Consider the following 25,895-nt stretch of genomic DNA (forward strand, 5'->3'; position numbering starts at 1 on the left):
TGGAACTGATGGAACATTGGCCTGGCCTGAAGAGAGCAGAGAGAACACAGCATTGTCCACTTCCCCAGACACACAGCTCACTGCTGCTGCCTCTGGTAACCTCACCATTAGGCTGCAATTATACAGCCCACCACTGTTACCACAATTATGCAGCCTCTTTCTGCCTCAAACACACAGTCTGCCACATACACACAACTCACCACTGCTAATAAACAGCCAACTGTTTCTCCAAATATCCAGTTCACCGATACCCTCACCAACCAGCCTCTTACGGCCTTAAACACCTACCAGGCTGGGGCTAGCCGTGTATCAGTCTCCTTCAGAGCCAACCACAGTGAGGACACACAGGGTAATAGACATGGACCAGCCCTCATCTAACACACACCCTCCACTGCTGCAAGCACGTCAGTAAGCAGATTGGGCCCTGGCAACAATGTGACTGTGAATCAGAGCACCGTCACAGACCACTCCCATGCCACTAGCCGTCATTGACGTGGATCATCAGTCTTTTGTTCCTACAGAGAGCCCCTACTTTCCTCTTACCACTCCACATCAAGTGCTGAATGCAGGCAGTGGCACGGTGTCCACCACACACGCCATCGCACGTACCACAGCCTGCATCACGGGCACCCCTGTTCTCGCCCCATGCCATTGTAAAACTCGCTTTAATTTTTCATGTCTGTGTGGACTTGAACTGGGAACAGTATGTTTTGCAATAACAACTTATACAGTGCGAGAGTGTTCGACGAGCAACATTTTGACAGGATTTTGTCGAGGCACAGATCTGGAGAAGGGCACCAAAACATTTTCTGCAGCATTGAAGGTCCCCAAGAACACAGTAGCCTCCATCATTCTTAAATGGAAAAGGTTTGGAACCACCAAGACTCTTCCTAGAGCTGGCCACCCGGCCAAACTGAGCAATCGGGTGAGAAGGGCCTTGGTCAGGGAGGTGACCAAGAACCTGATGGTCACTCTGACAGAGCTCCAGAGTTCCTCTGTGGAGATGGAAGAACATTCCAGAAGGACAATCATCTCTGTAGCACTCCACCAATCAGGCCTTTATGGTAGAGTGGCCAGACCATGAGAAACAAGACTCTCTGGTCTGATGAAACCAAGATTTAACTATTTGGCCTGAATGCCAAGCATCACGTCTGGAGGAAACCTGGCACTATCCCTACGGTGAAGCATGGTGGTGGCATTATCATGCTGTGGGGATGTTTTTCAGCGGCAGGGACTGGGAGACTAGTCAGGATCGAGGCAAAGATGAACGGAGCAAAGTACAGAGAGATCCTTGATGAAAACCTACTCCAGAGTGCTCAGGACTACACATGAGTGGCATCGGGACAAGTCTCTAAATGTCCCTGAGTGGCCCAGCCAGAGCCCGGACTTGAACCCGATCTCTGGAGAGACCTGAAAATAGTTGTGAGTGCAACACTCCCCATCCAACCTGACAGAGTTTGAGAGGATATGCAGAGAAGAATGGGAGAAACTCCAGAAATACAGGTGTACCAAGCTTGTAGCGTCATACCCAAGAAGACTCGAGGCTGTAATCATTGCCAAAGGTGCTTCAACAAAGTACTGAGGAAAGGGTCTGAATACTTATGTTTAATGTGATATTTCCAATTTCTAGAAACCAGTTTTTGCTTTGTCATTATAGGGTATTGTATGTCGATTGATGAGGGGGAAAAAACTATTTAATACATTTTAGAATAATGCTGTAACCTAACAAAATGTGGAAAAAGTCAAGAGGTCTGAATACTTTCCGAAGCACTATATGTAGAAACATAAAGATAGAGAGCCTCTTTCGCTGAATTTTAGCTGTCAGAGCAGCTTACCGATCACTGCAGCTGTATACAGCCCATCTGTAAATAGCCCATCCAACTAACTACCTACCTCATCCCCATATTTGTTTTTCTGCTCTTTTGCACACCACTATTTTCTACTTTCACATTCTCATCTGCACATGTATCACTCCAGTGTAAATTGCTAAATTGTAATTACTTTGCCACTATTGGCCAATTTATTGCCTTACCTCCTTACTTCATTTTGCACACACTGTACACAGATTTTTCTATTGTGTTATTGTTTGTTTATCCCATGTGTAACTCTGTGTTGTTGTTTTTGTCTCACTGCTTTGCTTTATCTTGGCCAGGTCACAGAACTTGTTCTCAACTGGCCTACCTGGTTAAATAAAGCTGAATAAAAAAAATTCTGCTTTGAATGCTACTGTAGTAGTGGTGGGATGAGGTTGACATAGGAAAACTGGTGAAAATCAGGCTGATGATTGAGGTTGTGTTGTGATTTTGGATGGGCCGTAGAACATTAACATTGACGTGTACTGTAGGTGACAAATCACTGAACTCTAGAATGGCCTCTTCTCTGCTGATGGGGCCCAGCTCTCATCTTGTGATTTCAAGTTTTTAATAATACATGTTTTTTGGGAGACTTCCAATACTGTTATCATTTGATTTTAGAGCAAATAACTGCTCCTCGAAATGTAATCTGTTATTGCTCTACGATAGAAAATCAATGAAAAAAAGAACACTCTTGATCAACAAAGATAAATATATATATATATATATATAAATATATATATATATATATATATATATATATATATATGTATGTATCTTTTGAATACTTCAGAACTTTCTGAGGTGACCTATCTACCGAATCTCTAATTACTGGAGTCTCCGAAGAAAAGTTTTGATATGGATTAGAAACAGCATTGTACTGTACTAAGATCAGCAGTAACAACAGAAGAGGCTTGGGAGCCATCTTGTGATGGCTGTGAGGCATAGCAGCAGATCACCAACACGGTCAAACAGAGTGATGTACTACACGGTACATGCTCTCATTTACAATCAATCATTTGGGCACTGAATACAGATCAGTCATATAATGGCATGTACTATATCTATTAGTTCTATTTTGATTACTGTCATCTAGGATGATAACAGAGTATTTTAATTTAGCCTCTTCCTTATGAAAACCCCCCCAAGTTTTTTATTCCGTGGAGGAACAGCTTGTCAACATCATTTGTCGTATGAAATTGGATTTGACTTAACTCAATTGTGTCTCAACCCTTGCACTCCTGCTATGCAGCACAGACACATGTTCCATCGTTGTAAAATGAACTGCATCAAATATAGATTGATGTGTTTTCTTTTCAATTGCAGAGGGTCTTTTCTACAGGATCTTCTTTCTTGTCCGTGACAAGGAGGCCGACGTAAGAGAGTCTGATGTTGAGAAATCTGTTGCACAATGGGTAAGGCTTCTGGTCATGTTCAATTCATCTTGTATCAAATCATCAATAGAATACAAGATGAACTGAATTCATTCCATTTACATTTAGCAGACGCTCTTATAGTGCATTACAATTAGTGCAGTCATCTTAAGATGGCTAGGTGAGAACTTCACTGTTTTACTGGTTCATTTACAGCTCAATCAAACATTCCAAAACTGGACACACATGGTCTATGTCGCTAATGTCAGGTAAGCAATTAGATCTTTGTACCATCATAAAATGCAGCTCCATGTCCATTCTATGTAGTTTTCTTTAGAGCTGTATTACAGATCAATAATGTTGATCGCCCTCCATTTCCTTTTTATATTGTTCCCAGTGTCCAGCCTTGCAGTGACTTACAGCTAGAGAGTAAAAGGTAAAGACAATATTTAATATGGTATAGTAGGTAGGGAGTTGTTCCTGACCACATCACGTGACTCGGGAAAACTCTGTGCCCTTACAACCCTAATCCTAAAAGAAGAATGGTAATTCACTATGTCTGCCTTTCCATGTGAATTAAGTATCCTGCTACTCTACTTCCCTCTTCATTCTTCCCCACCCGTCTTCCTCTTCCTTCTCCACCCTCCAGATACACCTGCCGGGCCCTGCTGGTCTACAAGACCACCACCAACGTGACCCTGGGAGAAGCTGCCATCTCCACCAGGATGGGCCGAAGCGGCACCAGCATCAGCAACAGCCTGGAGCTAGACACTGTCGCCGTGCAGTCTGTCGGTAGGACATGATCTCACCCAGACCCATTTAAATCACTTCAATGCCTCCCTTCTTACTGCAGGAAGTGACTGGGGCAGCGATCCTCGCCAAGATCACAAAAACATGACCCTCACATAGCCCAGAGAAAGAACCCAATTTCACAGCGCACGGTTACACATCGACTCTAAAGCACCTCCTAATTAGATTAGGTTTGAAATGTGAATGCCTCGAAGGTTTCTGAACATCTTATTGTAGTCATTGGATCTTAATATATTGCTGGTGTGCAGTGTTAAAAATGTTCTGCTGCATGCTTTTCTCTGTCATTCAGAGAACTGCACGGGGGAAACTCCCCTCCATTACATCTGGCCAGAGAGCAGACCAACGGTCACTCAGTACATCCCCTGTTTCCCCAACAAAGACCAGACTGCATCCAGAACATGGTGAGACTGACACATTCACTGTATCAAATGATGTCCTATCTTTATACAAACAATTAGCAAGTTCATTTTCATTTCCAGGAATATTACATCACCCATTTCCAGGGATATCAGTGGGATATCAATGGGATGTCAATGGGATATCAGTGGGATATCAATGGGATATCAATGGTATATCAATGGGATATCAATGGGATGTCAATGGGATATCAGTGGGATGTCAATGGGATGTCAATGGGATGTCAATGGGATATCAATGGGATATCAGTGGGATATCAATGGGATATCAGTCTGCTTTTAAAAGATCTAAGAACTTGACATTGCTGATATTCTGACAATGAACGCATTCATTTGTTGAGGTCATTTATCTTTCCTCAAAATACCAGATTGCATTCTGTGTTTGTTTATCCCCAGTGTGTTCAGCCCCCTGAATTACACAGCGTTTTGGTGCGCCCCAGACCTCAGGAATTGCATTGCTATCGATAACATCAAAGTGTCATCAGGTAGGCCACAGACATCTTCACGCTCTCTCAAATCACTTTAATGACTCCACAGCAGATGAAATCAAAATGGCTGCCCGAATGAATACTTGAGATGTATTTGATCTCAACACACTGCTCTTAGAGACATAGAGGGACAGAGATGCCCACTGAGATGCAATTTTAGAGATAAAATGTGTGTAAACGCCCTCACCGTGGCAGACGGTGGGCAGTCATCAGACAGCTGATAATACTATTGACAGCCCAAGGAGAGCTCTCTAGTTGTTTATCCGTCTCCCTTCTAACTGTCTCCGAACAGAGAATGCTGCCGAAGTCGCCCTCCAACTTGATAAATTCACCAACAACGAGCTCTCCGCAGACGAGGTGTTCAAGGTGGTGGGAAAGGTTAAGGAGCTGGTCAAAGTGGCCAAGATCAACACCCATCTGGCCAAAACCGTAGTTAGCATCCTCTCTAACGTGATGACCAGCTCCGTGTCAGCCCTGGTTACATCCTCAGCGTGGTAAGATACTCCTCTCTGCTCCCATTGCGATTGTCTTTCCTCTCCTCAGAACCCACCTCTTACTGAGTGTCCAGCATGCTGGGAGGGATACATACATGACTATATCTCGCAGGTAGATCTACTGTATGGGGTCTGTGTGGTCTCTTTGTACCAAAGTACTGTGATACACTAGTGAAAGTCAATTTTTGTGATAACACCTAAATGTCTCTCTATCTATGTGTAGCACATTGAAGACGGTGGATGAGCTGGTTCAGAAGATAGAGTTTGATGGGCCTACAGAAAACATAACCTCTAAAAATCTGGCTCTGGGAATTTCAGCCTTCAACTACAGCAAGTTCAATGGGACCTCCTTCAGTGCCTTCATACACCCCAACTCCACAGACCTCCAGGTACTCACTAAACAGTTAGGGTCAGTGTTATACACAAGAGTTATAGAGATTAGTATTATCTGCTGCACTGTACTGTATTATGATAATGAACTCATTCCACATAGGCAAAGCATGTTTTTTTCTGTTACCACCCAGTTGATGATATTTGATTCCTACTATATATATACACGTCTCTGCTGTGCACAAAGCTCATAACATCCATACCTGGCAGTTGTTGTTTCATTCACAGTCAATGTGCCCTGAGAGTCAATAGGGGTTGTTATGCCCCACCACTACTCCTACTGTGTGTGTGAGCCAGTCAGGCAGTCCACCAGTCAGGCAGTCCACCAGTCAGGCAGTCCACCAGTCAGGCAGTCCACCAGTCAGCCAGTCAGCCAGTCCACCAGTCAGCCAGTCCGCCAGTCAGCCAGTCCGCCAGTCCACCAGTCCGACAGTCCACCAGTCAGACAGTCGACCAGCCAGCCAGTCCACCAGTCCACCAGTCAGCCAGTCAGCCAGCCAGTCAGCCAGTCAGCCAGTCAGCCAGCCAGTCAGCCAGTCAGCCAGTCAGCCAGTCAGGCAGTCAGCCAGTCAGCCAGTCCGCCAGTCAGCCAGTCAGCCAGTCAGCCAGTCAGCCAGTCCGTCAGCCAGTCAGCCAGTCAACCAGTCAGCCAGTCAGCCAGTCAGCCAGTCAACCAGTCAGCCGGGGCTTCCAGGAAAGCCTTCCTGTGGAAACTCTCGTTCAGTGTTAAAGGTGACTCACAACCCATCAGACCTGTTGAGTCCATGTAACATAAATGGGAGGATGTATATTTGTTTAAGTCATTAACAGTATTTTCTGTACATTCATAACATTGTGCTGCACATGGAGTCCTGTTATTCAGAATTATGCAAGGATCATAGAGTTAAGCAAATGTGATTCAGCTGACTAACTAGCAAGCCGAGTCCACCACAGCCTTCCCTCTCTCTTGATTTCCTGTGTTGTCACTTTGGTTCACGTGTTTTACCCTATGCCTTTGCCTTACGTGTCAATGCTGTGTCAATGCTGTGCTAATGCTGTGCTGGTGTTGTGCTGTGCCAGCAGAAAGGGCACACTTTAATCATACTCCACCACATGTTGTGGATCATGTAAATGATGTGACAAGACACGTGTGGTGGCATGTCAGGGCACGGGGACGCCAGAGGTTTGGAAAGGACCTCCAGATGGTACAGCAGGGGACTCGTTATATAATCAGCATATTAGTCAGCAGGCACCTGTCTACATTGGCAAGTCAAATACTGTCACATAGGATTGTCTATTGTAAAGCCAATGGTCTAACTAGCTTCTCTGCCACCAGATTGCCTTTAAATCGGATCAGCTGAACCCCCTGGCTCAGGTCACACTGCCAGCTACACTGCTCAACAACCTGACCAATGCTAAGATTGCTGCTGTCTCCAGGATCAACTTCATGTTCTTCCGCAAAACAGGACTATTCCAGGTTTATACGTCTTTTAGATGGAATGTATCTGATTTAGTGTGTCCTTTCAGCATATAACAGTATGTTTTCATTTCGCACGCATCCTTTTCATGGACTGTGACTCGTGTGTCTGGTATGTAAATCTATAGTTATGAGTGACATGTCCAGGTTTATAGCTCTTTTTCATGCAACTCAACAAATTTGGTGTGTCTGTACAGTGTGTTGTACTTTATTTTATTGCTTCCTACTAATGGTGATTCGTATGCCTGGTTTGTGAATTTACAGTTTTCAGTGGCATATTTTTATATTTCAAAATGGAACTTTTCTTTAATCATTCTCAGGATAAACAGGACGAGCTATCTCTTAACAGCTATGTTGTGGCCAGCAGTGTGGGCAATTATTCCATCAGTAACCTGCAGGATCCCGTGGAGATTGAGATAGCACACCTGAACTACCAGGTAGTCTACCCGCTCTCCTCACCTCTGCTTTCCTCACCTCTGTTCTCCTCACCTCTCCTCACCTCACCTCACCTCTCCTCACCTCACCTCTGCTTTCCTCACCTCTGTTCTCCTCACCTCTCCTCACCTCACCTCTGCTCTCCTCACCTCTGCTCTCCTCACCTCACCTCTGCTCTCCTCACCTCTGCTCTCCTCTCCTGTCCTCTCCTCACCTCTGTTCTCCTCACCTCTGTTCTCTCCTCTCCTCTCCTCTCCTCTCCTCTCCTCTCCTCTCCTCTCCTCTCCTCTCCTCACCTCTGCTCTCCTCTCCTGTCCTCTCCTCACCTCTGTTCTCCTCACCTCACCTCTGCTCTCCTCACCTCTGTTCTCCTCTCCTGTCCTCTCCTCACCTCTGTTCTCCTCACCTCTGTTCTCCTCTCCTCTCCTCTCCTCTCCTCTCCTCTCCTCTCCTCTCCTCTCCTCTCCTCTCCTCACCTCTGCTCTCCTCTCCTGTCCTCTCCTCACCTCTGTTCTCCTCACCTCTGTTCTCCTCACCTCTGTTCTCCTCTCCTCACCTCTGTTCTCCTCTCCTCTCCTCTCCTCTCCTCTCCTCTCCTCTCCTCTCCTCTCCTCTCCTCTCCTCTCCTCTCCTCTCCTCTCCTCTCCTCTCCTCTCCTCTCTATATGCTCTGTTCCTCCTCTGTTTCTTCTTTGTTTTCTCCCTCACTTATTTTTTTCCTCCTCTTATTTTGATAAGAAACTCATTCCTCAAAAATATCATTTCTGTTACCACCCAGTTGATGATATTTGATTCCTGATGGTACTTCCTCAGTTAAAGTAGTAGTACAATACAAATGGCCACCTGGAACATCTGCCTGTTGTCAGACGGTGATTAAGTGTGTCTTTCAGACAAAACCAAAGCCAACCTGCATGTTCTGGGATTTCACCATGAAGAGTAAGTCTGAACAAAATATTTTGATTTTATTTTAAAGAGAAGATATGTCTCCAAATACAATTGTAGAATGTACTGTATCTTTGTTTCCACAAGACGGTACAGGTGGCTGGAACAGTAAAGGCTGCAGGGTTAGTCCCATGTCCAATAGAAACAAGACTATCTGCCTCTGTGATCACCTCACACACTTTGGCATCCTAATGGTAAGACTAATAAAATCATGTAAATGTAACTCTGAATCATTTAAAACAGTAGTGTTTCCTTATATAAAATGGGCTAGTGTGTCTAAGATTTTTTTGTATTCTCTGTGAAGGATATCTCTGGATCCGCTGCACAGATTGATGAGAAAAACACCAAGATTCTCACTTTCATCACCTACATCGGATGTGGCATATCAGCCATCTTCTCTGCTGCAACACTTCTGACTTATATTGCCTTTGAGTGAGTGTGTTTCCATCCATATTACATGTGACTAGGAAATACTCCTATAACTAGTCTTCTGAATCTACGTCACCTGGACTCTTGGTCCTAGTCATTGGCCATGATATTACAAGAAAGACAACCAGAGCTGTAGTCGTCACAGTGTTATTCAGTGTATGTCTTGTACAGGAAGTTACGTCGTGACTACCCCTCTAAGATCCTGATGAACCTGAGCACATCGCTGCTGTTCCTCAACATGGTGTTCCTGTTGGATGGCTGGCTGGCTTCCTTCGATGTGGAGGGCCTGTGTGTAGCCGTGGCCGTCTTCCTCCACTTCTTCCTGCTCACATCCTTCACCTGGATGGGCCTCGAGTCCATCCACATGTACATCGCCCTGGTCAAAGTCTTCAACACCTACATCCGGAGGTACATCCTCAAGTTCTGCATCGTCGGCTGGGGTAAGTGTCACTAAAGTTGGATGAACTAATTGTTATACAGTATGCTGTATGTGTCATATTCTTGCTTCCTATTGAAATGCATGGTAGCATGAATTATCTACGCTCCACACGGCATTTTCACATTTGTTTGGATCGTGGTGTACCTGAATTGTTGTTACCATGTCTCACTTCCAGGTCTGCCTGCTGCGATAGTGGCCATAGTGGTAGCTTTTGACAAAAACTCCTATGGGAAAATGCAGTATGGAATGGGGGAGACTGGACAAGGCTCTTCTGAATTGTAAGTCCTGCATCAAGCTCAAGAGATAGGATAGAAAACATAGCATAAGGTATGTAGATGGAGTCTTAGAGTTGAGTAATCCAAGTGTATGTTTCCCAAATGGCAGTCATAGGACCAGGACTAATGTATGTATACAGTATGTTATATAGATCCAGCCTCCCAGCTAAAACATTTCAGTTAACCTATTGCATCCAATATTACTAATCCCCCCCCCCCCCTCCTTCCAGCTGTTGGATCCGGAGCCAGGTGGTGTTCTATGTGACGTGTGTGGGCTACTTCTCTGTCCTCTTCCTCCTGAACGTGGCCATGTTCATCGTGGTTATGATCCAGATCTGCGGTCGCAACGGGAAGCGTAGCAACCACACACTGCGTGAGGAGATGCTGAGGAACTTGAGGAGCGTCATCAGTCTCACCTTCCTCCTGGGCATGACCTGGGGCTTCGCCTTCTTCGCCTGGGGACCCGTCAACCTGGCCTTCATGTACCTCTTCTCCATCTTCAACTCACTGCAGGGTACAGGGCCTCCCTATGGTGCGCTGTGCACCCTAAAGATAATACACAGTAGTGTTGGTTACTAATTAAGGATATGTGAATGTTTGTATTTGTGTGTGTGTGTTTTTTAAATAAATATTTTACAAAGCAGGTCTATTGTATTATATGTTAAGAATTATAAGTAGTTTCTTCACTGTCATGTTATGTACTATTTGTTCCACCAGAGGGCTCCTCAGTACAACATCTGGTAGCTGAAAGCCGAACCAACCCAAACTCTCTTTTGTTTGTCATCTCTTGTCATCTTTGTTGTTATTTAACAGCTTTTTCCTTTATTGTCCTTCTCTGGCCAACAGGTTTATTCATCTTCATATTCCACTGTGCACTGAAAGAGAATGTCCAGAAACAGTGGAGGAGATACTTGTGTTTTGGCAGATTCCGCCTGTCAGACAACTCAGGTAAAGATCTGACAGGAGAAATAGACTCTTCTTACTCTCAGGAAAAATATCTGGCCTGATATTCAGAACTGTTATCATACTACCATCATATCAGGCTTTAGATGAGAGGAGGGAAATTACTGTACTTGTATATTGCTGATAAAGACAAGATAATAATATTTGATTTAATATTGTCCAATGTTAATAGAATTCCTATTGAAATGAAAGTCCTGTGAAACTCCTGTGCAGCAAGTTAGACTCCAGATTTCCAAAGTAACAAAGAACCGTGGTTATAAAACCTGAGAAGTCTTAGATTTATAGGCAATCAAATAAACAGAAACTCCATAAAACCCTGCCCTAATAAAATGTCACTTCACTCTTTATATGATTTTTTTCCCCAAATAAGCATTTGTGAAATGTGTCTTGTTGAATGGCAGACTGGAGCAAGACAGCCACTAACAACACCAAGAAGGCCTGCTCAGACACCGTGAGGAAGTCCCTGTCCTCCAGCTCTTTTGTCTCCAGTACAGCAAACTGGACTTCCAAGGCCAAAGCAACTCTAAACCCCTTTGCAAAGTGCAGCAGGAATGCAGGTAAGACACTATGGGAGGGTCTAATATTGAGCCACACACAGCCGTTTGTCTACTTTCAGTTGGTCTTTTTCATTGACCCACATTTAATTTATACAAAAGTTTACATTTTGTAGTTATGAAAAGAAGGATACTTTACTTAACTCTGGACACTTTTCCTTTCTCCTCTATTTGTATTTGCTGGACTGTGTGAAACATTTATTTTCTTGCTTTTCTGTTTACAATATGTCATTCCTGGGCTACGTGGTGGCTGATCTCCTGTATGTATTTATGTTTGTGGTGTGTAGATGTAGCCCACCAATAGCACGAAGGAGAACCTCCTGAGGTAAACTGAACTGCATCAAAGCCAGCCTGACTCCATGCTTTCTTACAGTGTGATGTAATGTTGTGTTATTGGCCTTTCACCTTTAGAACATGAAGGCCTGGATTCAACCTAACAGCTGTTGGTTGCACTTATCCTTAACACTGGTGTGTCTAACAGAACAATGCAGCATTTAATAGTTTGAAATATAAATATTGTGTGACATCTTGGATTTAACACAACATGTTGAGGATAACAATTGGCATGTGTGCATTTGGTTTCGATGCAAAATGCTACCTTTGATAGTTAGATTGAATCCAGATTGAATGGTGACATGACGACTCTGTAACACAAGGAGCTCTATTCTGCCATTGTTCTCTCTAAAGTCATTGTAAAACATCTCAAGATTTTAATCAGACATAACATGCTACAACAACATTGATGTTTAATTTGGTTCTGTGTAAATACAGATGTAGTTACATTTGACTGATTTGACCAATGAGAGAGTTTGGCAGGTGAGCTCCTTTGCCTTCTCAGCGGTTCTGGATGTCTCTCTCTCATACCACACTAATTCTGCTCCACTAGGATGCCTCTGTTTTCTGCTAGCAGCAATGATACCACAGTAAACACACAGCTTGCATTTGTAGCATTCCACCGTCACATGGGAAATTGTAGTTTGTGTGTGTGTGTGTGTGTGTGTGTGTGTGTGTGTGTGTGTGTGTGTGTGTGCATCCCTGACCCACGGAATGGAATGAAGATCACCGTCACGCACTGTACAACCAAATGCACAATTCAAGCATGATGTTTGTGCGTTATTACCTGCTTATACACAGACCCTGTGATGATTCGATGGTGAAGTACCTTGGCTACCTGATATTTAGCACATGTTTCAAATGTACCCAATGTACTCAGACACTCTAGAATAGCCAGTGAGGGACCGCCACTATTATAGTACAAATGGAAATGATGAAAGTACAGTATGCAACGGGTTACAACATGTTCTTATCATTCGGGTCTTCATTTCACAGAGATCTCAGATCATGTAAAAGGTCATTTGTCAGCATCCACATGCGTAGATACTCTCACTATTATTTGCCTCGCTGAGGTAGGCCACGGCTTCGAGAGAGAACCATTCATGTTAGGCTGCAGTGTGTTCTCCTATTGCTTCCAGATGTGTTAGTGAGATAATCTGTAATTGTCACATGATGTTGTCATATTGGACTGATCCAACGATTAATGGCATCCCCCAGCTAATTGACTAATTTAGTCTGACAACGTTTAAAACAGTGGGTGTCACAGCCTGAGAAACAAAGGCCATCATGCGCGAAGCACACTGCCAACAAAAGGTGGCCTCCAATAACTCTAAATACATAGCAGCTCATGGATTTATCAGAATATACATATTGATTAATTGTGTACACACTTTAAAGGCCCAATGCAGTCATTTTTTAAAATCACAATATCATATAATTTCTAGGTAACAATTAAGTGGGGCAGCAGGTAGCCTAGTGGTTAGAGTGTTGGGCCAGTAACCGAAAGGTTTGAATCCTTGAGCTGACAAGGTAAAAATCTATTGTTCTGCCCCAGTAGGCTGTCAATGTAAATAAGAATTTGTTCTTAACTGACTTGCTTAGTTAAATAAAGGTTAAATAACACAATTTTTAAAAGTACCTTACTGTAATAGTTTTCCATAAAAATTGACAAAAACTATTTCTCAAGCTAGAATTTTGCTAGGGCTGTCTGGGAGTGGTCTGAGTGAGGAGGGAAAACTTAAACCGAGCTGTTGTTGGCAGATAGGTTTGGAACGCTCTTTGTTATTGGTTTGGTCTATTAGTGGGCTCCTGAGTGGCACAGCGGTCTAAGGCATTGCATCTCAGTGCTAGAGGCGTCACTACAGACCCTGGTTCAATTCCAGGCTGTATCACAGGCCGTGATTGGGAGTCCCAGAGGGCACACAGTTGGCCCAGCATCGCCCAGGTTAGGATTTGGCTGGGGTAGGCTGTCATTGTAAATAAGAGGTAAAAGAAATATTAACCAATTTGCCACCTGGTGATGTCACCAGGCAGGCCGAAACTACCGCCCATGCAAACAGGCTGATTAGAAGGTCTCGTGTAGATTGTATTTTCAACCAGCAACTATCAGGAAATAACACAAATAAAATTGGTCACGCTTTAACAGTGTTTAACAGTTTCATCAGCTGTTGTACAATATGATACAAAACACATGACTGCACTGGGCCTTTAACGATGACCTTATATTACTTTACGATGGACACGTGCAATGGAGTGAGCAGTAATGACTCTATGAGACATGTTGGTTTGGTGAAAGAAACAGTTTTGTAGGCTCAAAGTGAGGATGACATTTAATGAATAGCCAGTGATTAATATGTGACAGTGATTATAGCTGTTTATCTCTTGAACTGAAAGCAGACTAATATAGTCGCACAGTGCATTCAGAAAGTATTTAGACCCCTTCCTTTTTTCCACATTGTGTTATGTTACAGCCTTATTCTAAAATGTATTAAAAAGTTCCCCCCTCTCATTAATCTACACACAATACCCAATAATGACAAAGCAAAAAAAAAATGTTTTGTAATTTTTGCAACTCTAAAAAACAGAAATACCTTATTTGCATAACTATTCAGACCCTTTGCTATGAGACTCGAAATTGAGCTCAGGTGCATCCTGTTTCCATTGATCATTCTACAACTTGATTGGAGTCCACCTGTGGTAAATTCAATTGATTGGACATGATTTGGAAAGGCTCACACCTGTCTATATAAGGCTAAACCCAAGCCATGAGGTCAAAGGAATTGTCTGTAGAGCTCAGAGACAGGATTGTGTCGAGACACAGATCTGGGGAAGGGTAGCAAAACATTTATGCAGAATTGAAGGTCCCCAAGAGCACAGTGGACTCCATCATTCTTAAATGGAACAAGTTTAGAACCAGCAAGACTCTTCCTAGACCTGGCCGCCCCGGTCAAACTGAGCAATCGGGGGAGAAGGGCCTTGGTCAGGGAGGTGACCAAAAATCCGATGGTCAGTCTGACAGAGCTCCAGAGATGTGACAGTTTCCCAGAAGGACAACCATCTCTACAGCACTCCACCAATCAGGCCTTTATGGTAGAGTGGCCAGACAGAAGCCACTCCTCCAGTAAAAGGCACATGACTGCCCGCTTGGATTTTTCCAAAAGACACATAAAGACTCGCAGACCATGAGAAACATGATTCTCTGAAACCAATATTGAACACAATATTGAACATATTTGGCCTGAATGCCAATAATATGTGACAGTGATTATAGCTGTTTGTCTCTCGAACTGAAAGCAGACATATATAGTCATACAGTGCATTCAGAAAGTATTAAAATTAAGACCCCTTCCCCTTTTCCACACGTCTGCAGGAAACCTGGCATCATCCCTCCAGTGAATCATGGTGGTAGCAGCATCATGCTGTGGGGATGTTTTTCAGCGGCATGGACTGGGATCTAGTCAGGATCGAGGGAAAGATGAATGTAGCAGAGAGATCCTTGATGAAAACCTGCTCCAGAGCGCTCAGGACCTCAGACTGGGGCGAAGGTTCACCTTCCAACAGGACAATGACCCTAAGCACACAGCCAAGACAACGCAAGAGTTGCTTCGGGACAAGTCTCTGAATGTCCTTGAATGGCCCAGCCAGAGCCCGGACTTGAACCCGATCGAACATCTCTGGAGAGACCTGAAAAAAGCTGTGTAGCCACGCTCCCCATCCAACCTGACAGAGTTTGAGAGGATCTGCAGAGAAGATTGGGGGAAACTCCCGAAATACAGGTGTGCCAAGCTTGTAGTGTCATACCCAAGAAGACTCAAGGGTGTAAATATTGCCAAAGGTGCTTCAACAAAGTACTGAGGAAAGGGTCTGAATACTTATGTTAATGTGATATTTCAGTTTATTTTATACATTTACTAAAAATCTAAAAACCTGGTATTTTGTGTAGATTAATGAGGGGGGGGGGACTTTTTAATCCATTTTAGAATAAGGCTGTAATGTAACAAAATGTGGAAAAAGTCAAAGGGTCTGAATACTTCCCGAATGCACTGTATGTTTCTACTCTCGATAAGTCAAAATTGTTAGTCGCGTTTTTTCCCATACATGGTGAGTTGACAGTCTGGTGAGGAGGCAGCCAGATGTTCTGTCACTGAAGATGCCAAAGTATTTGCATTGCAAAGCCTGTGTTATTCCTGAGTTGACCCACTCAAATAATTGAGTTTTGATGGATGTTTTTGCCTTGACATTATCAAATGGAAAAGACCAACCAAAATATTTTATCACTTGGCAAACAAAACAAGAATAAGACAAAAACAGATGAAAACGGTTCAAACATTTTGGCAAGATACACAGAGTTATGCATAGTTGTCCGTTGTGGTAGAATTTGAAGGTTGTTTGAATGTGCATGCGTGTATAGGAATGATTTCCACAAGAATGCACAGATGCATGTGAACTTTTGCTCAGAAAATATTGGGACTCAATTTAAACAGTAACTAGACATAAACCTAAACCTCAAACATTTTTCAAGATTAAGAAACAAGCTGTTGTACACAGAAAACACAGGCGAATCATCTTGGCAAAGCCTATGCATTAGAATTGTTTAAAATGAGTGCCACATATTCAACCTACAATCATATATACACAATCATATATAGATTTATATCTACATTGTGTATGTGCTTAGTGATGTGTTTTTCACTTTGCTTATTTGTCAATTGTCTGGAGCCATTCGTTTTGTGGCATTGTGGCAAGAAAAATACAAAAATGTGCACTGCACAAAGATCATTGTTCTTTCTGAACCATGACCTTGTCTCTCCTTAATATTTAACAGGTAAAGGTTACGCCAACCAGACCAATGCTAAAACTGTCTCCTCGGAGGGTGAGGCCTCCTCCTCCATCATCCCCGTGCACCAGGTCATTGACAAGGTCAAAGGTTACTGCTCAGTGCGCTCCGACAACTTCTACAAGAACATTATCATGTCGGACAGCTTCAGCCACAGCACCAAGTTCTAGACCACCCAGCACTTCTTCTCTTCTTCCTCCTCGTCCTGCTGCTGCTAGCCCCTAACCCTTGGTGATCTCCCCAGTCCGCAATGTCACCCCAGGGTTATAGCCTCCAGAGCAGCAGGTCGGTAGCTAGTAGTATGAATATGTGTATACTGTATAATATTTGACTCAATCAGCTGGTCCAGTCAGTACTGAAAAGAGAAATGGGGAAATGTATAGTTCTATAGAAAAGAAACGGAGAAGCAGAGAATGGAGTTTGCAATGTACATACTGTGATGCTAATCTTCAACTGGCTATGTGTTGTGTAAATATTGATGGTATAGCTGATATGCCCCCGTATAATTGCTTCTCAGTTGGTGTTGCACATGCCTAGGATTCTCAGCAGGGTCACCATTCCGGTACAGAAAGGTCATCCATTTGAGCTGTTCCGTTCTCATTATGCCGTCTGTAGAACTCCAGTATGGGCAGCAATGAAGGAAAAACGTCTGGACTAAATGTTCAGGCATAGGCCTATATTTCAAACCCAAAGACTTAACATGACGGAGTTTTTAAAAGCTGCAGCATTGTCAATGTGTGTTGAAAATGGATCAAGTTTAGGTGTAGTTCTAATTTGTAGTTGTCTATTTGTGAATCTTGTGTGTGCTTTTTTTTTTTGCTGGAAAGCAATGTTATGCTCCTTTACAGTGTCTTACATGAGGATGTTTTGCATAAAGTGCTTACTTTATCTTGGTCAACCAATCAACATCATCATCAACACTATGATGAAATGATTTGGCATGTATATTTTTGAAACATTAAGCTTCAGATGCTCTACTACTGAATAACATATGCAGAAAGGAATGTATAGAATTGGTCCATTAATTTCCACTTCATTTTGGTAACTTGATCTGTGTGTCAAGTGTAATTTCTCTGACTGTTTTATGGATAGAGGTTACCAAACCCCAGCCATTAAACCTGGATATGGTAAGGTAGGCCTAGATTCAATCCGTATCGCGGGAGATCCGCACTATAGCTCGAATGACATTTCAAGGCGATGTTTCGGCATTCACGGAGACGGTGTTCATTGTAAACACAGCGTATGTTGGTGCATTCGGAAATGTCCTTTATGTTTTACTTGCGCTAAAACGTTTATCCCCTGCAATACGGATTGGATCCAGCTCATAGTTTCATAAACATTCCACATTGAATAATTTCACAATAGAGCAACTCACAGCACAACGTATAATACAGTACTGATTGAAAAGGGACTACAAACACTGACATTATTTGTTCATCCAAGTTAATGCCAACATTTGTAAGCAGCTAAATGTTCATCTTCTCTTCATTGTTTCTTTACTTCACTTAGTCTTCTTTTCCCACCAATAGGGGAACTGAATATATTGCATTGTGTTAAATGTTGCTATTGTTTTGTGTTTGTGAAGCGATGGAACAATCGTGTTATTTTACTGTATCGTTATATTTATTTCTATAGAGCTTTTTACATTTGTTGTTCATCTTGGATAGATAGATTTGGAGAGATGCAGCTTGGTGACAAAACAAAGCATTGATCTTGACCTGGGCAGGCGAACAGGGACAGTTATATTTTGGAAGCAGTCAGAGCTCTCAATTGTTATTTTCCAGCATCAAGAAAAGAATTGAAACATCGCTAACAAATTCCCTCGGGACCGAATTTGTTATGATAGAAACCTTGCTTGGAAAGGTTATCTCGTGTTGAACATATTTAGGGTCTTCAATTCAAGATTGTGTGGGGAGGGATTATAAAGTGGTTTGAGCTAATACGATGGAGTTCTCAGCTTTACTATGAATTAGATCATGACTGCGCTGCCATCTTTATAGATATTTGCATAAAATATTCCAAATGATCCTCTAGGTTATATCTTATCTAGTTCTATCAATGCAGAGGGAATCCAGACATGATTTGTTTCTGATTCAGTTGTACATGTCTCTATTAATATAATAGGGACACAGAGCTATAAAATCACTATGGCTACATCCAAACCAACACCTTAGATGTATCACTCTGATGAATATGGCTAATCTGGTTCTATTCCAAAAACAATTCCAGACCCTGTTGTTTGTTTTCCCACAACTCCTGACAATAATATATTTTCATGAAGCTGTCTCTATGTCTCAACAGCATTGACAAGTTGTGTCTCACCAATAAAGGGAATGAAAAGTAGCTAATTCTATTAATCATAACCCTAATATTTGTCATGTCAAGTTCTATGTACCAGATGAATTTGCTGTAAGACATAACGGTTATGACTTTTTAATTCATTCTCAATTTACACTTACTGACTGTTCTCTGCACAGTTGCCAAGTCTTCACAATGTGGTTTACTCAGAATATCCAATATGTGGTTTGGTGCATATGTGCTGGGAAGAGGTTGATATTCTAGTCATGCTTGCTGCCAGAAGTCAAAGAGGGAAACATCAGGTTTCAAAACATTTTTCACACTCAAACATTGAAATTATATGGTTTCCCCTTCTTGACTTCTGGAACTGTGTTTTAATGCCTCATAATCTGGGAAGCCACGGTGGTCCAGTCTTAGAGAGGTGATGCCTCATCCCTGCCAACATTCACATTTCTATTGTTGACAAACTACACTGTAATCATAACTGACCTGACAATTTTGACCAGAAGAGTTCTGGCTTCCCACCATTCTTGCTATATCTGCCTCTCACAAATGTAGATACCTCTGTATTGTATTACATCAGATTGACAGACCATAGCATTTACACACTATACCATTTACATAATCTCATAAGAAAGCAGTCATCCTGAATATTTTATACTATCCTATTTACAGTACATGTGGTATTGATGCTTGTACAAAAGCTGAAGAACATACGCTCATCCAGGTGCTTTCCGCAACTCATGGAAAACATGAAGGAAAAAGCTGCACACTGCTGCTCATGCTCCCAGGTGATTTGATTTAGAACGGCGTTTCCACCCTCCGGCTCCCTTGATGCTTGTTGTCCCTCAGACTTTTGTGTAGAGACGTACTTCACAGAAAATGATATTACTAGCATCATTAAATGCATCGATGTGGCGGTCACGAAATTTTGTCAGCGGGTGATTGTCAAGAGAATAACTCGTAATTGGCCGTTAATCAACATAAACACATATAGCGTCTCCAGGCTCCCACACATATCCTACAAGCCATTTTTAAAAGTATAATACAGCCATGTAATGTAGCCTACACATTCACAACAAATCCATTATTTATTTTAGACAGGCCTAAAAAAGAATGATATGAAGCAAATGTTTTCTATTTCAGAAGAAAAATAATAGCATTGTCATGGCCGTCAAAAGAAGTAGACCAAAGTGCAGCGTGGTCAGCGTACATTTTCCTTTTGACTTAAAATGCCCCCCCCCCCCCAAAATACAAAAGTCTATCTATTCTATTCTGTGCAAGAAATAAATATTCCAAACATAGTCTGGGACAGTTGTGGGATGCGATAGATCCCAAATTAATACAACCACTAGCATGTTCCATTAGCGGAATACACCATTATCGAAAGTGACCGCAAATGCAATTATGCATGTAATGCTTTTATTATAAAGGTGCGTTTCTATGGTGAAAATTATCTTCCCCAATTCATGCTAACTGATGTTGTCGGTGTCATGATAGGCGGTTGATGCGTCAGGTCTGCTCTCAGCAGATGTGTGTCTGTCTGGTCCGGGGTAACGGGTCAGGTAAGGTAACATGACCCCAGCGATAACCTCTCAGGATGTAAACAGACTTATTCTCGATAACATGGCTCAGATCCTTGCATAACAACAGGTGGATCAGAGAAAGACAACTTCTGGAGAGATATTGAAACTGCTCATAACCTGTAGTGGCTACATTCATTTAGTTTTCTTAAAATTTAGACATAATCAAATATTGTGGCACTTAAACAGGGTTTGCTCGATGGGCATTGCTGCAGTTGAACATACCAGTGTACTATTCACTATTATGTTGTTATTTGTTTGTTCGGTTTGAGTTCCCAATGGAATCTATTATGAAAAATTAAGAACAGATTCACTCAACTATCCATTGACACTGCTTTAGGAATGATCTGGCATGGAATTAACAGTTGATCTGATGATATATGACTTCTTCTGAGCACAAAAATGTCAAATATGAAGTTTCAATAAGCAAAACAGATAAATATTTTTTTATCATCCGGAAAAGATTACTCAGCATCTGGTGCCTTCGTGATGTGTGTCGTGAAGAGATATACACACTTTTTTTTCTGGAGATATTGTATGAATGAACTCGATGCTCTAAAGAATTCCATCTAAAGTAAATCATCATATACTGTATGTCGGGAAGAGATGAGACCTACAAGGACTTCAAGACACATCCCTCTGGCTCCTACTCTATCATATACATTTTCCTGACATTATTCCATGAAGGTGAGGTTTCCCTTCCCTTGTTAGATTGACTTGACAAGCCACACTCTTAATTACAGTAAACGGGACTTCAAGAGGGTTATTTGGCTGTCCCCAGAAGAGGGCCCTTTTTAGTCACAGGTAGAACCGTTTTTGGTTACAGGTAAGAACCCTTTAGGGTAGCATATAGAACCATCTGAGGAAAGGGTTCTACTTGGAACCAAAAATGGTTCTTCAAAGGGTTCTCCTATAGGGACCCCGAAGAACGCTTTTAGGTTCTAGACAGCAATTTATTTTCTAGGAGTGCATGTTTAACGTTTACAAGCTCAGTGACAGTCTTTACAGGGCCCTGTGTAGGCCTGATGGGGAAGTCTGTGGGCTGTTCACTTCACTACTGAGGAGAAGGTAGAGGCAGAGAGAGTATTTGTTCTTCCCCCTCTCTGGGTAAATGAAAACCCCACACATTCCTCCCAGAGGTTTCCTGTAGAAACCTTCCTGTGAGGTAAACCAAACACGTTCCTGGGGACGCTGGAAATGGAGTAAGAGAGGGAGGGAGGGAGGGAGGGAGGGAGGGAGGGAGGGGAGGGAGGGAGGGAGGGAGGGTGGCACAGGCAGCCACACAATGATAAGGGGGGGGGAAGCCATAGCAGCAGTCAGATACTAAACATTCTAAATGAAGGTGTAGATATTAGTAACATACACTACTAAACGTACATACATGTAGAGGAGTATGGGTGGCCTATTTCTCTCCAGTTATCTCTGCCTGTTGACCAGACTGTTTTCTAGACTACCTCAGACTGGAGGATGGCACATGGAGAATAAACAACAACAAAAACAAAAGGCAGAGTCAACATTATTGGGTTTTAAAATAGCTACCTAGAGCTGTGGAAACAAGCCTTCCCCATTAATCTCGACGATAATCATGCTCCTGTTTGATGCCAGGGCGCCTTGGCACAGACACTTTCATCGGCCTGCCTCCCCTCTCCTCCTCTCCTACAGGAGACTAACAATGATGTGGAGACAGGGTACACTCACAACAATTATCTGGAATGAATTCATTCCCCCACATTTTCCAGTGGCAGGGTGTATGTCTGACAGTGTCTGTTGTCTGTTCTTCCCCAGACATGGCACTGACGTGGTAGGTGCAGTCAGTCAACAAAGTATCAGTAGTCAGAAAACACCCTGCAAGAAAGGAACTCTTCAGAGAAATGGAAGGGTAATTACACAACCAGACGATTGGGCCATTTAGAAACTCTGTCTGGCTAGACAGGCAACGTAAGTGGTTAGATTGATCTGCAGGTCACATGTGCAACTCACTTGGGTTACTACAATTGTATTTACCAGTTATAATATTCTTGTGCTATTTAACTATAAATAGCTTAGCTGTTTCGAGAGGACATGGCCTTAGCTTCACCTAGCTCCCTGGGCACACTAGATCTGACCCTCAAGACCCATCTGTAAAACATATGCCCCCTCAAGATTCTGAGCAAAGCCCCCTAATGAGTGAGCATAATATACAGGGAATTTCTCAGAGCTGCTAATGAGAACCTTGATGACCTTGCACCTAGCTGGTGGGGTCCACCCACCCAGTTAGTGGCAGTGCTGGCACACTAGCTACAGTAACACATGGGGGTCACACTTGGACAATCAGAGAGGGGGCTAACTACTGTGGTACTGGTGGCACGGAATGATCAAAGGTCTGACTGCACAGAGATGCTTGGGGAAATAGTCACAACGGGGGACCAGCTTGTGTGTGTTTCAGGGGAAGGAGGTGTATGGTGTGTGTCCCACATATATTGCTATGGGATTATGATGTTTGGGATAATATAGGACAAATCGCAATAAATGTTTACTAAAATAATCATTTATTTCCAAAAATGTCATCTTTGTGATGGTAGTACTGGTTATAGGTAACAATCCTTCACATTAACTGCCTACATTATTACGCATATTTTTTGTGAATTGTGGAAATTAAGATACACAAGATTTTGTATATATTTATGTTTTGATAACTATATATTATATACTACTAACTATATATTGGCAGTTGATCTGTTTCTGTTCTGTGGGTGGATGGATGGGTCCTGGTCTCTCAGTGGCCTTGGAATCCGGAGGGCCAGAGGTGGTGCGCCGGTCACTGGGCTGACAACCCAACATAGTGGTGGACAATTGGAGGTTTACTTAGTAGCAATGCAAAATATCATGAAACAGCTATATGGACACTCAATTACTATTTCACTTTTTAAGGATAAGTTGACAAACATATATTATGATAAAAAGATTTGAAACGTGTATCTCATTATGGTAAATGGTGAAATAAGTATAGCCAGCTATAATTGTAATGGCTTAGCAGATAATAAGAAAAGACGATCAGTATTTACCTGGCTAAAAGAGAAGAAATACAATATCTATTGTTTACAGGAAACTCATTCAACAATTTTAGATGAAGTTGTGTGGAAAAAAGACTGGAGGGGCCAAGTATATTTCTTCCATGGGGAAAGAAACTTAAAAGGGGTGATGATAATAATTAGCCATTATTTTGATCCAAATGTGCACATTGTCCAAAAAGATCTGCAAGGTAGATGGGTGATTTTAAGTATGTTATTTGACTATAAACAGATATGTCTTATTAATCTATGCGGTTCAAATAATGATGATCCAAGCTTCTTTGAAGATATATAAGGGACTCCAGAGTGGCGAAGTGGTCTAAGTAGCTGTGCCACTAGAGATTCTGGGTTCGAGTCCAGGCTCTGTGGTGCATGCATTTGTATTCACTAAATAAGATCTGGTGCAACCAATTACCTTCAGAAGTCACATAATTAGTTAAATAAAGTCCACCTGTGTGCAATCTGTGTCACATGATCTGTCACATGAGCTCAGTATGTTCTGAAAGTCCCCAGAGTCTGCAACACCACCAAGCAAGCAGCATGAAGAAGATCAAGGAGCTAAGATCAGGGTTTGGTTATAAAAAAAGTATCTGAAACTTTGAACATCCCACTGAGCACCATTAAATCCATTATTAAAAAATTGAAAGATTATGGCACCACAACAAACCTGCCAAGAGAGGACCGCCCACCAAAACTCACGGACCAGGCAAGGAAGACATTAATTAGAGAGGCAACAAAGAGACCAAAGATAACCCTGAAGGAGCTGCAAAGCTCTACAGTGGAGATTGGAGTATCTGTCCCATAGGACCACTTTAAGCCATACATTCCACAGAGCTGGGCATTATGCCAGAGTGGCCAGAAAAAAAGCCATTGCTTAAAGAAAAAAATATGGCATGTTGGGATACTTCCCAAACATATGGAAGAAAGTACTCTGGTCAGATGAGACTAAAATTGTGCTCTTTTGGCCATCAAGGAAAACGCTATGTCTGGACACTTTTAAATGTGCCTTTAGAGGCCATGCAATTCAGTACTCATCTTTAAAACAAATGCAATTTAGAGTTTATATTAACAAAGGAAATGGAAGGACTAATAGTACAGATAGATTGCAATAAAAACTGTACCGTAGACGCACAAGATAAGTTTTTTTTTAAATAATAATAAATGGAGAAAAAAGCAAAAGAAATGGAGGAACTTATTCAAGAAAGATCAAGTGTAATATATTATTTAAAAAATAAAACTAATTGGACTGAACATGAGGAAAAATGTCAACATTTTAAAAAATATATATTCAACATAAAAATGCTACAAAAAATAATTTACTGAAACTTGTGACAAATGATTGAGTCACCCATGATTCACCAAACAATATTTTTAAAGAGAAAGAAAAGTACTTTAAGAACATGTTTTCATTTGTCTCCTCCATCTCCACAACCCGGAGATAGTTGCATGGATTTACTTCTATAAAAATAAAAAAATTAACAGCTGTACAGAAAGACTAATGTGAAGGCCAAATTACAGAGGAGGAACTTCTTGATGCAATTAAACCATTTAAGTTCAGGAAAACTCCAGGGTTGGATGGCATACTAGTGGAGGTATACCAAACCTTTTTTATATACTCAGAGGACCGCTATCAGCATGTTTTACCACTCCTACAAAAAATTGTTTATCAGATGCTCAACAAGAAGGTCTAATTTCATTATTACTGAAACAGGATCCAAAAAATTGAAGGCCCCTTACACTTTAGTGTTGTCATGCAAAAATTCCAGCGAAATGCATAGCGCCTATAATTAAAAAGGTATTGTTGGCTATTATTCATCCTAATCAGAAAGTTTTTTTTACATAAACGATACATTGGAGATAATATAAGGCAAGAACTGGAAACAATAGAACACACTATGAAAAATCTGGGAAATCAGGCCTGGTATTCATAGCTGACTTTGAAAAGGATTTTGATATAGTAAGGAATTTGGAATTTATATACAGTGCCTTGCGAAAGTACTCGGCCCCCTTGAACTTTGCAACCTTTTGCCACATTTCAGGCTTCAAACATAAATATATAAAACTGTATTTTTTTGTGAAGAATCAACAACAAGTGGGACACAATCATGAAGTGGAACGACATTTATTGGATATTTCAAACTTTTTTAACAAATCAAAAACTGAAAAATTGGGCGTGCAAAATTATTCAGCCCCCTTAAGTTAATACTTTGTAGCGGCACCTTTTGCTGCGATTACAGCTGTAAGTCGCTTGGGGTATGTCTCTATCAGTTTTGCACATCAAGAGACTGAAAATTTTCCCCATTCCTCCTTGCAAAACAGCTCGAGCTCAGTGAGGTTGGATGGAGAGCATTTGTGAACAGCAGTTTTCAGTTCTTTCCACAGATTCTCGATTGGATTCAGGTCTGGACTTTGACTTGGCCATTCTAACACCTGGATATGTTTATTTTTGAACCATTCCATTGTAGATTTTGCTTTATG

The 25,895-nt window shown here is 42.0% G+C and overlaps 1 protein-coding gene across 5 annotated transcripts in view; it reads left to right on the forward strand.

Moving 5' to 3' along the window:
• adgrg6 (adhesion G protein-coupled receptor G6) overlaps nt 1–18,855 on the forward strand; it is a 58,928-nt gene extending 40,073 nt beyond the window's left edge. For 2 of the 5 annotated variants that reach the window (XM_065008780.1, XM_029631384.2), the window contains 19 exons: nt 3,180–3,268; nt 3,443–3,495; nt 3,624–3,662; nt 3,876–4,018; nt 4,326–4,437; nt 4,849–4,937; nt 5,233–5,434; nt 5,658–5,823; nt 7,140–7,280; nt 7,601–7,717; nt 8,605–8,650; nt 8,744–8,850; nt 8,961–9,088; nt 9,257–9,525; nt 9,700–9,802; nt 10,030–10,313; nt 10,646–10,747; nt 11,164–11,319; nt 16,475–18,855. In XM_065008780.1, coding sequence (XP_064864852.1) covers nt 3,180–3,268; nt 3,443–3,495; nt 3,624–3,662; nt 3,876–4,018; nt 4,326–4,437; nt 4,849–4,937; nt 5,233–5,434; nt 5,658–5,823; nt 7,140–7,280; nt 7,601–7,717; nt 8,605–8,650; nt 8,744–8,850; nt 8,961–9,088; nt 9,257–9,525; nt 9,700–9,802; nt 10,030–10,313; nt 10,646–10,747; nt 11,164–11,319; nt 16,475–16,656 — 2,528 coding nt within the window. In that variant the 3' untranslated portion in view covers nt 16,657–18,855. Of the gene's footprint in view, nt 1–3,179; nt 3,269–3,442; nt 3,496–3,623; nt 3,663–3,875; nt 4,019–4,325; nt 4,438–4,848; nt 4,938–5,232; nt 5,435–5,657; nt 5,824–7,139; nt 7,281–7,600; nt 7,718–8,604; nt 8,651–8,743; nt 8,851–8,960; nt 9,089–9,256; nt 9,526–9,699; nt 9,803–10,029; nt 10,332–10,645; nt 10,748–11,163; nt 11,320–11,603; nt 11,642–16,474 lie in introns of all 5 variants that reach the window. The other 3 variants (XM_065008777.1, XM_065008779.1, XM_065008778.1) reach the window with 2 other exon arrangements.
• Nucleotides 18,856–25,895: the final 7,040 nt, after the last annotated feature.

This window comes from Oncorhynchus nerka, linkage group LG24, assembly GCF_034236695.1.
Source record: "Oncorhynchus nerka isolate Pitt River linkage group LG24, Oner_Uvic_2.0, whole genome shotgun sequence".
NCBI classification, from domain to species: Eukaryota; Metazoa; Chordata; class Actinopteri; order Salmoniformes; family Salmonidae; genus Oncorhynchus; species Oncorhynchus nerka.